Source organism: Hyperolius riggenbachi, chromosome 5, assembly GCF_040937935.1.
Source record: "Hyperolius riggenbachi isolate aHypRig1 chromosome 5, aHypRig1.pri, whole genome shotgun sequence".
NCBI classification, from domain to species: Eukaryota; Metazoa; Chordata; class Amphibia; order Anura; family Hyperoliidae; genus Hyperolius; species Hyperolius riggenbachi.
The window spans coordinates 94,381,246-94,395,237 of record NC_090650.1 but is presented as its reverse complement, the minus strand read 5'-3'; the positions used below and the strand labels follow the sequence as shown (position 1 = coordinate 94,395,237).

The following is a 13,992-nucleotide window of genomic DNA, read 5'->3' as shown; positions in this document are numbered from 1 at the left end:
GGATGTACTAATGCCCAGATAGCAAGTTGCTTGGCAGGGTCTAGAGATTGCAGGGGAGACAGCTGGGGTGGGTGCTGAATGAGGCTCTTTTATTAATGGACTTGGGTCAATTCTCTTAAGATACTCTTCTCAGGGATTAGGGAAGACATTTGAGTGAGTGTTCTTCCCATGAGATGGTGCCCACTAAAATCATACTGGAGAAATTAGATGTAAAGCTGTAGTAGAGTACCTAAACCCGAGTACCACCATGTACCCAACATTTGTGGTAAGAGGTTTGTAGGTATTCACTGCAACATCATGATAGTTCCACTGGTTCTGGCCTTTCAAAGAATATGAAAGCCATCCTTGCACATTTCCAAAAACAGCTCCATATGGTATCCTTCAATACTCCCAACCACCTAGCACTGTTATCCGCCACCTACTTTCAAATTTGATGTATAGCCCTTTCTTACAACACAGGGTAAAACAGGACATTCTATTATGGGAATGTGATCCACAGCACTATAATAGACAAGACAAATCTTACTTGTACAAAATGACTCCAACCACTGCAGCAGCAAGAACCACCAGTCCAAGTATTGTTAGGGTTGCAGAAATAGTCTTGTTTGACCCAGGGCCTAAACAAAACAAATATTTTACAATACTCAAAAATTTGTCAGCATTGTTGGCCTGTCCCAAATCTGTATATGGTAACTTTTCATTTCAGGCAATCTTCTGGCTTGTGATATAATAGAGTCCCCATGCACAATGGGCACAAATTGAATATCATGCATTTAAGGGAACCTTAACTGAGAGGGATATGGATGTTTACTTTTAAACAATACTAGTTGCTTGTCAGTCCTGCTGATCTTTGGCTGCAATAATGGCTGAATCACAGACCTGGAACAAGCATGCAGCTAAAAGCATTAGATCAGCAGGAGAGTCAGACAACTGGTATTTTAAAAGGAAACAGCCATATCCTCAGTTTAGGTTCCCTTTAAGACCTTTCCACCCCAGTGCTCTCCTATAGGGACTTGATGAGTACACAGATATACTCTAGCCAACATTTGATCTGACAAACAAATGTCACTGTATTCACACAATTGTAGTAAGATTCCAGTTTTTTAGCAACTGTTTTTTTGCTGGGCCCTAGTTGCCCAGCAGCCTCTAGTGTCAAAGGAATCTATGATCTTTGGACTCCTAGCTCAAAAAAAAAAAAAAAAAACAAAAAAAAAAAAAAACCCTAAAGGCACAAAAAGCATTAGAAGACACGTACTATTCGCAATATTTCATATCTGCCACTTTCTGACCTCTTTCTCCAGGTTTGGCATTTTCTAGGTGGTCTGATTGTAAAGGACCTTTCTCCCAAATTGCCTCAAACAGCTTTTGGTTCTGTTACCTCAAGGGATTGTCTAAAATCTAGAGGAAGGCAGCTAAAACTCAGTGTCCAAATGAACGAACATCTACCAAGTCTTATTTGTTACAAAACCCAAGTTCACCCCCATAAACGGATTCCAGCTATTTACAGCAGTTAATTCCTTCACTTCGTAATAGAATTCAAAGTTTATAGATTTTAGTGTTAAAACATGCTACTGTACAAGATGGGAAGCATATTTGATAAAGTATGGGCATCATCCACACTGTCCAGATAAACCCACATGTACGGCCAACATGTTTTAGCAGATGACTGATGCCAGTACTCTCCCCCCCCCCCCCCCCTTTCATACCTCCTAGCTATAGAAGCTGCTATGTACCCCCCCACCCCCGTTCTAGCTACCCTTTATCCTGGGGAAGGTGTGAAGATTTCAAAGTCCACAGATGCTTTGTGTCCAAGTCTACCCCCCCCCCCCCCCCCCCCCAAAAAAAAAAAAAAAAAAAAAAAAAAGACTGTTCAAGATATAGCATTCCTTATCTGCCTGAAAAGGTCTGGTTGGGCAGACCTAGAGAGTAGAATAAAGGCCTCTACTAAACTATTAAAATGTGAAAAGGTAAAGTGACTTCTTAATGAGCCACATAGTTGGCATGCATGTTTAGTGTGCCATTAAAATGCCCTGGGTGCTAAAAATGGTGCTTTGTTACCTTGAAGGCCCATTTACAGTGGGGGCATTGCAACACTAAGGCAAAGCCTTAGCAACATTTTGTGCATCTAGTGTAGACATGAGGCATCTCCATGAGTGAGTTACTGTAAAATACACGCTGACCATGAAGCAATCTTACACTACGTAATGCATAATGTGCAGGTAATTCTTCACCCACTGAACACAGCCAAAGACTTGTAAAAGGAACTGTTGACAATAACTTCCTCCCACCAAAATGTCCCATTTACCACTATAGTGGTAAACCCCATGTACTACTATACTTTTAGTGTGGAGAGATCTTGGTGTACAAGCATTACTAATATCCATTTAGACCATAAATGTAAAACCTCCACTTACCCTGGACAGACACAAGGGTACTTGCAAGAGCAAGACTTGCACCATCACTCAGTGTAATATTGACACAGTAAGAACCTGGCTCTGCAAAACCTCTTCGTAAAGTTACCAGACACTGGTCAGAAGGTGGAATCTGATCACAGACCATGTTCTGAGGAATCATGCATGAGGCATCTGAAACAGTTGTGCAGGCATCTGTGGGTAGGCTAGAGGGGAAAGACAAATTGTCATTATGAAGACCATTAGAGATAGTCAAGGCACAAATAGGTCTGTCGAAAACTTAATGGGGTGGAAAGGGGAGAAAGCCACTCACCTCCCCTCACAAGACACTACAAAATCAATTAGAGAACTTGCAGCCTGAGAAGACACTTGAACATTGGCGGTTTCAACAATGTTGACTCGAAGGATGCCATCTACACAACAGACAAAAGTTTAGCCTCAAATTTTCTAGACAAGTGAAAGTCAAAAAGTATAAAGTTACACCCACCTACAACTGTTATCTTGTTGTTGTAGTACCCATATCTGTTGATAAAGCAGCCAGAAGCAGGAGTTGTGAACACGGCAGTTGTAGGCATTGTAGTGGTTTGCTCTGTAGTGGTACCGCCAGTGGTAACATTCTGCTCTTCTGTAGTCACTGACAGAGTTTCAGTTTCTAATGGTGGCAATTTAGTAGAGTTACCTATGGAAGAGAAAATGGATAAATACTGCATATCCCTAGCAGCAAGATACATTTGCCAAAGCTTTTTTCAAGTCTTTAACCTCTTGAGGACCGCAGCCTTAAAACCTCCCTAGTGACCAGGCTTAACTGTTGGTGGCAGTGGATAACTTCCCTGCCTACAGAGGCGACAGCAGTGTCACACGGCTGTCCAGTGCAGAGTTATTAGAAGGTGGTTGCGCTGGGAGACTGACAGAGCATGCGTGATCCCCTGCAATCTCCTGCAATCTCCATTCCCAGCCATTCATGCCAATCTGCGTGGAGTGGTCCTGCTCACTCCAATCGGCGTGGAGCAGTTAGGCAGCTAAAAAGGAGGGCTAAGAGTGGTACATCAAATTGCTGGCTGCAACTGTATGTTCAGGCCTAGATTTACATCACTGGAGCCCAGAGCCGGGACAAGGTCCTCCAGCACCCAAGGCTGAGACACCAAAGTGCGCCCCTCCATCCCTGCCACCCCAGCCGTCACACACTGATTGCTATTAGACTAAGAGGCGCCACAGGGCCCACAACCTCCCCAACACCTTACTATCTAGTTATCTGGATTGCAGTCACTGCTATGTATCCCCTTTTCTTATTTCTTTCGATTTCAAACACAATTAGGAATGACAGCTGAATGAATTGTACTCCCCCTCCTACACTGCACCCTGAGGCTGGAGCCTCTCCAGCCTATGCCTCGGCCCAGCCCTGCTGGAGCCTATAGGCATAGATGTCCTGGCACCTTAGACTTTGCCCTCCATGGACAGACAATGGCCTACACCACAAATGTGCTGACTGGCCCAGCTGTCACTTCCCCTGCCTGATGTAGGTAGCGGCAGGTGCCCATTTGTATTAGCTAGAGGTGCCCCTGACCAAAAAGGAGATATCAGTGGATTTCCAAGAGCTGGGTGAGTGACGTCATTTACGCTTGGCTTAGGACTATGTATAGGGAAGGAAGGAAGCAATTGAGAAGGGTGCTGCATGTCCATCATCAGGAATCTGTAGGCATGTGCCTTAGGGTAAATCTGGCCCTGTGTATGTTAGATTATACTCAATTTTCCATTTTTTAAGAAAGTTTTACTATGGCAACTTCAAGCGCCTGAAGTATCAAAGGTCTTGAAGTTTACAGTAGACTCATCCTGACCACAGCAGGACTCTAGTAACAAATTGAAGGCGATTGGCTTCCCTAACATGAGAGAATCATACATTGCAAATTTGCATTGATCGACCAAGCAATTCACTATTAACCACCAACTAGTGTTTGAAAGTTGATCGACAAGCGGCCCACACAAGCAATATCCTATGTGATTCACGTCACTAAATTGATCAGAACAAAGTTGTGCTTCCATGCTCTTAATCCAAAATTTTGTAAACTTAAAACAAAAATAAAAAGTGAACAGTAGCAGATTCCTTTACAATCAGCTGATGTGCTTCCATCCTGCTTGATCAATAAATCTGCCCGATTCACCCAGATGTCAGTTATGGTCGATCACACACTGGAACTCAATTTGAGAAAAATACAAATTGGTGGGTCAATCGCACCAAATTGCTAGATGTATGCCCCCAAATTGTTTATATATGACATTGCAATCCCTTTTTCAGAGTTTGATAAACTATGCTCTTGCTTGCATTGGACCCCTAAATTTGGTACCATATATTGCATACATGTGTTACATTTTTTTGCTGCTAGTAGAATCATTTTACTCAATTATGATAGTAAGAGGTCTTTTTTTATATATAATTTATTGAAGGAAACCGCATTCATACACAGCAAGTCACAATTCCCCAGCAAGAGACTCCACCTCTACATCCTGAATTCTGTGCTCTGACGAATCTCGAAACCATCTCACCCATTTACCATTAACCCCCCATTTGTCCTGCTGAAGAGCCATCTAATTTTCAGCACCCTTCCAAATACTAGCTTTGCCCATCCATTCTCTAAGGCAGGGGTCTCAAACTCAATTTACCTGGGGGCCGCAGGAGGCAAAGTCAGGATGAGGCTGGGCCGCATAAGGGGATTTCACAAAAAAAGTGAACTATTTTGCCTATTGTACCTTATAGTTCGCTTCAGTGCTCCCATTACAAGTAATCCGCTGTGTCCCCGCCGCAAAACGAGGGCTGCAGAGCCCCCAAATCGCCCGGGGGCAATCCGCCAGCATTTCCTGGCCGCCCCTCTTCCTTCAGAGAGGGGCGGGGAGAGGCGGCGATCCATGTAGTGATTGATGTCAGGAGGGGCAGAGCTACAGCTGGAAGCTCTGCCCTGGATGTTTGCCTGGGGGCTCTGCAGCCATTGTTTAGAGGCGGGGATGCGACAGATTACTTGGGAGCACTGAAGCGAACTATAAGGTAAAATAGTTAGCTTCTGTGTCTCTTGCTTTTGCCGGCGCGGGCCACAAAATATTGTACCGAGGGCCGCAAATGGCCCGCGAGTTTGAGACCCCTGCATCTAAGGGATGGAGGATCCCGACATCTCCACTAACTGGAATCAAGCTTCCAGCAGCTAACAATTGATCTCTTATAACTACTAATTGTATACAATGCATCATGCAATAACACTGTAGAGCGTTCCCATCGGTACAAGAATCAATTATCCTTCCAGAACAAACCAACACTTTATCTCCCCCCTCCCCCCAAAGTCAACATTTTAGGACACTCCCATACCAAGTGCAATAATGTGCCTTTTTCCCCACAACCTCTTCAACATCCATAATTTACACCAGGATATATAGAAGCCCATCAGGCATTTTATACCATCCAGTTAAAGTAAAATATCTAATCTTTACTGTGATCTAGACTCCTACTCACACAACCCTCCCTCTACCAATGCCCAACCCCCAGTGCTTAACCTTTAAGCAGACCTGAACTCAGAACACCCTTCAGGATTTATGAAAGCAGACATTGTTAACATCCTGCGCTTTCAAATGATCTTACCTGCGGTGGCAGTGTCATGTGACAGGGGGCAGATCAATTTAAAACGTGTGAGATTAGACACAAGTGAGGGGGATTATTACTCCAAGTACACAGGGTGCATTTCTCTCATTTCCCTCTGTCCGGTGCAAGAGTTCAGCTCCTCTAATGCCAAGGACCACACATACTGCCAAATATTAAGCTGCAATTAGTGGCTTTTAACAGGCACCCAAATTACTGTTTATAGCTGCTAATACTAACATTGCCACCTATGGCAGCACTCCAGATCACCTCCTATGCCCATCCTTTCCCCAAATTCATGCATGGATAGGCTGCGGAAAGAATGCTGCCCAGGTGAAGCCTTTGTAAGTAACCCACACAGACCATTTCCTATATTAGAACTTACTGGTGGTGTGTGAAGGAGTGGCGGTAGGCAGTTCTGTGGTTGCCATGTGTGTTGTAGCTGCAGGAGTTGTTGGAAGGGAAGTCACTGGAACTGGTTTACATGGCCCAGGGATAGCTGCCTTAATTGTCAAGTTCAGACTGAAGTTCCCAAGCATGGTGTAATTATGAGTGGAAACTGGGCTATTTGACACAAAGGAGCCATTGCCATCACCATAGGTCCAGTTAAATGACAATATAGACTGATCGAGATAGTGGCTTGGATCATGGATTTGTACATCAAACTGGATTGGAGAATCCTTGATGAAGATGTTGTCAGAGGCATTCTTGTCATTCTTCTGGGATATGTCCACATAAAAAGGAATTTCATCTGAAACAAGAAACACAAGAGACAAGAATGCTGTGAATTTGTTAGTCCATGGAATTGACTGGAACCTAAAATTCTCTGCTATTGGATGGTTAAAGTTTTTGCAGCTTCATCATTGCAGATGGGTTACTAAAAAGTTATATGGCGTAACTGCAGTTTATGCCTTACTAATACGATGCTGGCCTGGAGCATGCCTATTCAGCCACCAGGAGATTTGGATGTAGAGTAAAGCCGGGCTCACCCTGCTCAAGTCCTGGCGGCGTTCATTACTATTCCACCTCCAGGTCGCCATAGATCGTGAATACTTACAATGTGCTCCTAGTGTACTATTTTTGTACTTAACGTTTTAAATCAGATAAGTACACATATAGCTGGATTTATCCCACTCATGTTTACAGAATATAGCTATCCTCTCCACTGATTTAATGATCCTCTGAAGGATGTTGCTGGCTGTACATCCAGACCATGAAGGATGTTGCTGGCTGTACATCCAGACCAGGATAGAGGAACAAAGACCTGTAAGGCCCAGGGGAAAGCTAGAGCCGTTGACAAGTCTTACACATAGTTTGAATCTCCAACTTACCAGTTACAATGTACATGCCACTGGCTTTAGCAACAGGGTAGTGTCTTCGATAGCCTCTTCTGAACACTTTTACATCAATCATCTGGGCACCAGCTGTGATGTTTGTTGTATTTATTGACAAGAAAGCTGAAGATCTGCCAATTGTCTGGTAGTACTGGCCTGGGGATTAAAAAAAAATATAATAATAATAAAATAACCTAGAGTGGTACAACATACCAGATGCAGAGCTTATGTACTGAATATGGCGCTAGTCTACTTTAGGGGACCCACCGCAAATCCCCATAGACACTTTCAGCTGGGCTGCAAAACTGAACAAATGGCTTCCGTTTGCTTGTTGAAACCCCCACAAGCCATATACCCATGGATAGGTAAGCATGCCCTGTAACGAATTGGGAGGTTTTCGGTAACAGAAAGTTTAAATTGGCCGTGTAGGAGCCACCGAACGGCCTAAATCTCGGTTCCGTCGGCCATCTTAATTCTGCTGTGCAGGTCTCTTTCTTCCTCATTGGAGGGTTTGTTAGCTGGCACGCCCCCACCTAACAATCCCTCCAATGAGGAGGAAGAAACGACCTGCAGAGCAAAACCAAGATGGCCGACGGACCCGAAATTGCGGTCGTTCCGAGGCTCCTACACAGTCAGTTCAAACTTTTTTTTTTTACCGAAACCCGCAAAATTCGTTAGAGGACATGCGTAGCTACCCGGGGATATAAGGCTTGTGGAGGTTTCATCAAGCAAACAGAAGCCATTTGTTCCGTTTTGCAGCCCAGCTGAAAGTGTCTATGGGGATTTGCGGTGGGTCCCCTAAAGTAGACTAGCGCCCTGAATATATAGCCTACAACTCTCCAAAAGAGTACACAATCTAAAGTGTTGGTTCCAATATCTGGTTTGCACAAATAAGTGGCTGTACCAGCACCATTATATACCAAATACACTACTTCCTGGTCAGTCTTCAATGACTAACTCCTAGCCCCCATCCCCTTAGAAATAAGTTGTGTCACCACAAAAGCACTATACACAGTATGAATGGTGAAGAGATCACAAGATGTGTTTAAGCATAGGCAGAGACTTGAAGGACAACTGAAGTGAGGTATATGGAGGCTGCCATATTTCCTTTTAAGCAAGGCCTAGCTATCCCGTGGATCCTCTGCCTCTAATACTTTTAGCCATACACTGAACAAGCAGGCGGCCAATCAGATGTCAGATTTGACAGTTGTCGGACAAGATGAGCTGCATGCCTGTTTCTAGTGTGATTCAGACACTACTGCAGCCAAATAGACCAACAGGGCTGCCTGGCAACTGGTATTACTTAAAATATGGCAGCCTCCATATACCCCTCACTTCAGTTCTCCAAGCCCTTTAGGATGTTTGGAGATGCAGTTAGGAATCTACTGCTCATCCACAGTGCAGGCCATTAGGAGGATTAACAAGTCATTCATGTACCAACCTAATGTTTGGAAGATGTAGATGTAGTTATGGCGTCTCCAGTCATGGTGGTGAGGAAAAGATTGTCCATCAGGAAAAGTGTTGGCAAAACTGCAGTTCCCTTCACTACAGTAGTCTACCCATTTGGTCCAGTTGTACACATACTGATCTTGATAACCAGAGGTAGCTAAAACAAGCAGACTTGTTAAGTCAACTATACAGTTTTTATTTAATATATACTGCTATGTTAATATTTACCATTTCCACATCTTTTTTCATAAACAATATCGCCATCCTCGTTCTCTTTTTGACATCTGGGAAACTGAAGCGTCACAACAAATGTAACATTTGACCCTATCAGTGCAGGACTGTCACTGGTCAAATTGGCTACTACTTTGCCTCCTAGAAAGAGAAAACAAGGAAGAATTGTCACTATCAGATGCAGGGCCATGCAGAGGGTCCTTAAGTGGGGGGTGCTCAAATTTAAAAAAGGGGCCTGGCAATGCCTTCCCCCGCATGCCCCCCCTCCTCGTTTCTGGCTAGGGGGGGTATTGATCGTCATGCTGCTGAATGCAGATGATGGGTGCCATGTGGGTTCTGGGTGTAAGTACTGAGTGTCATGTGGGTTCTGGCTATGGTTGGGTATCGAGTGTCATGCGGGTGTTGATTGCAAGAACTTAGTGCCATGTAAGATCTGGGTGCATGTACTGGATGTCATGTGGGTGCAGGTACCGGGTGTGAATACTTGGCGCCATGCCTGTACTGGGTGCTGGCTATGGGTGGGCTTTGGGCATTACATGGGTTTTGAATGCAGGTACTTTGGGTGCGGTTACGGGTTAAGTGGATACTTGGTGCAGATAGTGGGTGCCATGTGGAAGCTGTGTGCAGGTGTGAGTACTTGGTGCAATTTTAGGCCTGGGTGCAGATACTTGGTGTCATGTGAGTGAGTACTGGGTGCCAGCTATGAGGGGGGAAGGGGTGGCTGATGGGAAAAGTAGTAGAGGTCAGTGTGGGTGCTGCAGGAAGGGGCAGGGCCATGCAGAGGATCCTCAAGGGTGTGGTGCTCAAATTTGAAATCGATAAAATCGTGCCAAATTGTGTATGTAATACCCCCTCTCCATAAAGCATAAGGCAGTCTTATTCTCCCCCCCCCACACACACACACACACACCCCTTTATAGCAGTATCAGGCAGACTGTGTGCCTCCTTCCAACTCTTTTGGTGCTACCACCCTTAAATCAGCAGTTATAGGTGCCCACAGTTAGTGGGTTAGAGTGGGCACAGTGGAGCCCACTGTAGGCACAGATTCACCTTTCATTACTGGGACCTCTGTCCCTCTTGATCAGCACCCAAGCCTCTTTTTAGGCAAAGGAGTGGTTACCAATATGCAGTGGTTGCTAAGCATTAGTAGATGCAAAACTGCTGTAAGTGCCAAGGTGCAGTGGGTGCCCAGATGCAGTTGGTGGTAAGATGCAAAGGTTCACTTTGTGCTAAGTTGCAGTGGGTGCCGAGATGCCAACATAACGTCTGTGTCAAGCTGCTTTGGGTACCAAGGTCCAGTTTGTATTGGGTGTTTATTTGCAGTGGGTGCTATGCATTATTGGGTGCTGAATGAGTAGCAGATGGTGATAAACAATAGTGGGTGCTAATTGGTACAGGGAGCCTTGTTAGTGTTGGACATGAGTGAGTAGGGAGTGCCATGTGTGGTCTGGATGTGTGCCATGGGAGAGTACTGTGTCTTATATGGGTTCGGACAAAGGATGGGTACTGGGTGCTATTTGGGTGCTGGCCATAGACTAGTACTAGGTGCATATAATGACTTTGGAACTTGGTGACGTGTGAGTACTGTGCCATGTGGGTGTTGATTATGGGGGTATGTGGGTCAAATACTGAGTGCCAAGTGGGTACTGGGAGTGAGTACATGGTGACATGGGTGATGGGTGCTGGCTAGTGGGATATTTGTTGTCATGTGGGTGCTAAAGGCAGATGCTGGGTGCCATGTAGGTTCTGGGTGCTGACACAGGGTGTCATGTGGATTCTGGGTGTGTATCAACCATCATGCAGGTGTTGCAGGTACTCAGCCCCTTTTGAGTTCTGGGTGCAAGTACTAGATGTCATATGTGAGTGCTTGGTGTGGGTGCTGGGAACCAAGTGGAGGCTTAGTGCAACTGGAACTACTGCAGATGAAACATGTGGGTGTTGGGTGCAGGTACTGGGTATCACATAGGTGCAAATACTTGGTGCCATGCCGGCACTGAGTTCTAGCTCTGGGTGGGTGTTGTGTGTCACGTGGGTTCAGAGTGCAGGTACATCGGGTGCTAGTACTGGTTGACTGGGTGCCATGTGGAGGCTGTGTGCAGGTGTGAGTAGTGAGTGATATGTCAGAGCTGGGTGCAAGTACTGTGCCATGTAGGTGTGAGTACCGGGTGCCGGCTATAGGGTGAAGGGGTGCAGGTATTGGGTGTCATGGCTGTTTGATGCAAGTACTAAGTGCCATATTGAGGCCAGATGTGAGTATTGGGTGCAGGGTGCTTGGTGCAAGTGCTGGGTGCTTGCTATAGTAGGGGTTACTGGTTGAGTGTAATGTGGATGCTGAATATTGGTGGGATTGCTGTGGGTCCAGGGGGTGGGAGGTCACTGTGGGTACTGCTATGAATGGCATAGTTGCTGCTAGGGGAGGTCGAGGTCAGTGTGGTTGATGGGGGAAGGGTAGGTCACTGTGGGGGAGAAGTAACTGTGGTTGCTATGGAAAGTAGAGGTTAGTATGGGTGCTGGAGGAGAGGGAGGTCACTGTGGGTCTTTTGGGGGGAGATAACTGTGGGTCTCAGGAGGTAGAGGTCATTGTGGGTGCAGGGGGTGGGAGGTCACTATGGGTGCTGCTATGGGAGGTAGAGGTCAGTGTGGTTGCTGGGGAAAGGGTAGGCCACTGTGGGTGCTGGGAGAAGTCAGTGTGGTTACTAGAGGAGGGAGTGGATGCTGGGTGTTGGGAGAAGCCACTGTGGGCGCTGGCAATTGGAGAGGTCACTGAAGGTGGTGCTTTTGGGATGGGAGGTCCCTGTGGGTGCTGGGGGAGGGAGAGGTCAGTGTGGGTGCCGGGGGAGACAGGATCTCTGCTAGTGCAGGGGAGGGAGAGGTCACAGTGTTTGGTAGGTGGAGGGAGAGGTCACTGTGGGTCCTAGGTGGAGGGAGAGGTCACTGTGGGTCCTTGGGGGAGGGAGAGATCACTGTGGGTGCTGGAGGGAGGGAGAGATCACTGTGGGTGCTGGAGGGAGGGAGAGATCACTGTGGGTGCTGGAGGGAGGGAGAGATCACTGTGGGTGCTGGAGGGAGGGAGAGATCACTGTGGGTGCTGGAGGGAGGGAGAGATCACTGTGGGTGCTGGGTAAGAGAGGTCTCTGTGGGTGCTGGGTAAGAGAGGTCTCTGTGGGTGCTGGGTAAGAGAGAGGTCACTGTGGGTGCTGGGTAAGAGAGAGGTCACTGTGGGTCCTAGGTGGAGGGAGAGGTCAGTATCACTAGGATTCCTGTCTGGGCCTCTTCACTTGAAAGTGTCCCAGGCGGAGGTGGAGCTTCCCGCGGGTGGGTGGGGCTTATCGCGTTCGGGGGCAGATCTTATTTTGCACGCGAGAGGGGCCTTTTTTTAAGATTTTAAAAGGGGGGGTGCCTGGGCACCCAGAGCACCCCCACTGTGCACGTGCCTGATCAGATGGAACCAAAGTTAAATTGCTAGACTTCCTAGGGATGAGCAAAGACATGCAAATGCTCCAAATTGATGCAAATTTATGCAGTTTGAAAATGGACCAATTGAAACCCAGGTTTAAATTGGTCTATTTTCAAACTGCATATTTATCTGCATAACATTTTGCATGAACGCCAGAAAGAAGAAAAAAAAAAATAGTGCATCGCAAACACTAAGCAGAAACCCCACGGAGACAATCATTGCATACATTCCTCCATGCATCTGCGGCAAAACTGCAGATTCTCCCAAAGGGCAACCCCTGCCTTACAGGTGAAGTCATGCAGGAGGAAGCAGACCTTAACATGACCCCTGCGTCACTTCACCCCCTCCGGAAAAATGCTCCAGTTTGAAGTCCACTTGAAAAGTAAGCTATAACAGAAATCCATTGGTTGAGCAGTTTCCACAGCTTTTTGGGACAGTGATGCCATCATCATCAAGTAACAGCACCAGCTTCCATTTGCTTTACATACCAGCAATATAACCTAAGGAAGCCAAACCCCAAATTCCACTATGAACAGGCCTACGGTGCCAGAAAAGCCAGCTACTGGAACCCACCCTAGTATTAGTGCTATACGCCTATGCATTAGGCCAAGAAGAGAACCCCATACAAACAATGATCATACAAGTTTAAGTACACAACAGACTGTACTTCAGCAAGTTAAAGTCTGTGCTTATATTTTCAACCAGTCTTCGAGAATCAGTAAAGATTGGCAGAGATGCAAATTCTGGCTTGTATGCGGCTTGAAACTGGGCCAATCAAAATTGACAGGAACTGCATTTGGGTAGTCCAAGCTACATGTAATTTGGTGGCCAATGTGATGCAAATTCTGGCTTGCATGACCTAGTGGATGGAGTGCAGCGTAATGTTGCCTTCTTTGCAGTGACATGGTAGATGAAGTTTAATATTGTAGATAGATTACCCAAGAGGGAAGGCTCCGGATCCCTGTAGAGACTTCTTGTCGCTCTGGGTTCTCTGTTCAAATCACCCACTGCATCTTTGCATCTGCTTGAAAGTGCTCAGTGTTGAGTACTTTCAAAGACAAGCACCTCCATACTATCCCCCCCCCCCCCCCCCCCCGACAAGCAGTTTTGTCCATTAGCCATATGCGCCTTTTTGCCTGTCCCAATTCTGGGCCCCCGCAGAACTTCAAGCTGCAGTGTGTTACTGTGGTAATCCCAGAAGAGCCCCTTTTCCTTCTAGTTGCAAGTATAACATGCAGTGCATTTGTTCCAAATCATAATGTCAGTGTAAAAGATCCCTTAATGTTACCTTTCCAGCAGTTTTCCCATCTGGGATCTTCAGATGTCCAGGCAGGATAGAGCTTCTCATCCCAAGAATGGCTGTCAGGGGACCAGCCATGTATCTGGTTGTGATGACTGTCACGGCCAGATCTTCTTCCATACTCTGTCACATCCTGAAAGCCTGTAAATCAGGATAGCCGATTCAGAACATTACACAGCAACCCCAAATTA

The 13,992-nt window shown here is 46.2% G+C and overlaps 1 protein-coding gene across 2 annotated transcripts in view; it reads right to left on the bottom strand.

Moving 5' to 3' along the window:
- The window catches only part of LOC137519681 (protein QNR-71-like), a 28,888-nt gene that overhangs the window by 946 nt on the left and 13,950 nt on the right, over positions 1 to 13,992 (bottom strand). For both annotated transcript variants that reach the window (XM_068238650.1, XM_068238649.1), the window contains exons 2-10: positions 13,790 to 13,942; positions 9,042 to 9,185; positions 8,806 to 8,970; positions 7,362 to 7,520; positions 6,416 to 6,781; positions 2,899 to 3,090; positions 2,725 to 2,824; positions 2,415 to 2,617; positions 527 to 617 (exon numbers count right to left, since the gene is read on the bottom strand). In XM_068238650.1, the coding sequence (XP_068094751.1) occupies positions 527 to 617; positions 2,415 to 2,617; positions 2,725 to 2,824; positions 2,899 to 3,090; positions 6,416 to 6,781; positions 7,362 to 7,520; positions 8,806 to 8,970; positions 9,042 to 9,185; positions 13,790 to 13,942 (1,573 nt within the window). The remainder of the gene's footprint in view (positions 1 to 526; positions 618 to 2,414; positions 2,618 to 2,724; positions 2,825 to 2,898; positions 3,091 to 6,415; positions 6,782 to 7,361; positions 7,521 to 8,805; positions 8,971 to 9,041; positions 9,186 to 13,789; positions 13,943 to 13,992) is intronic.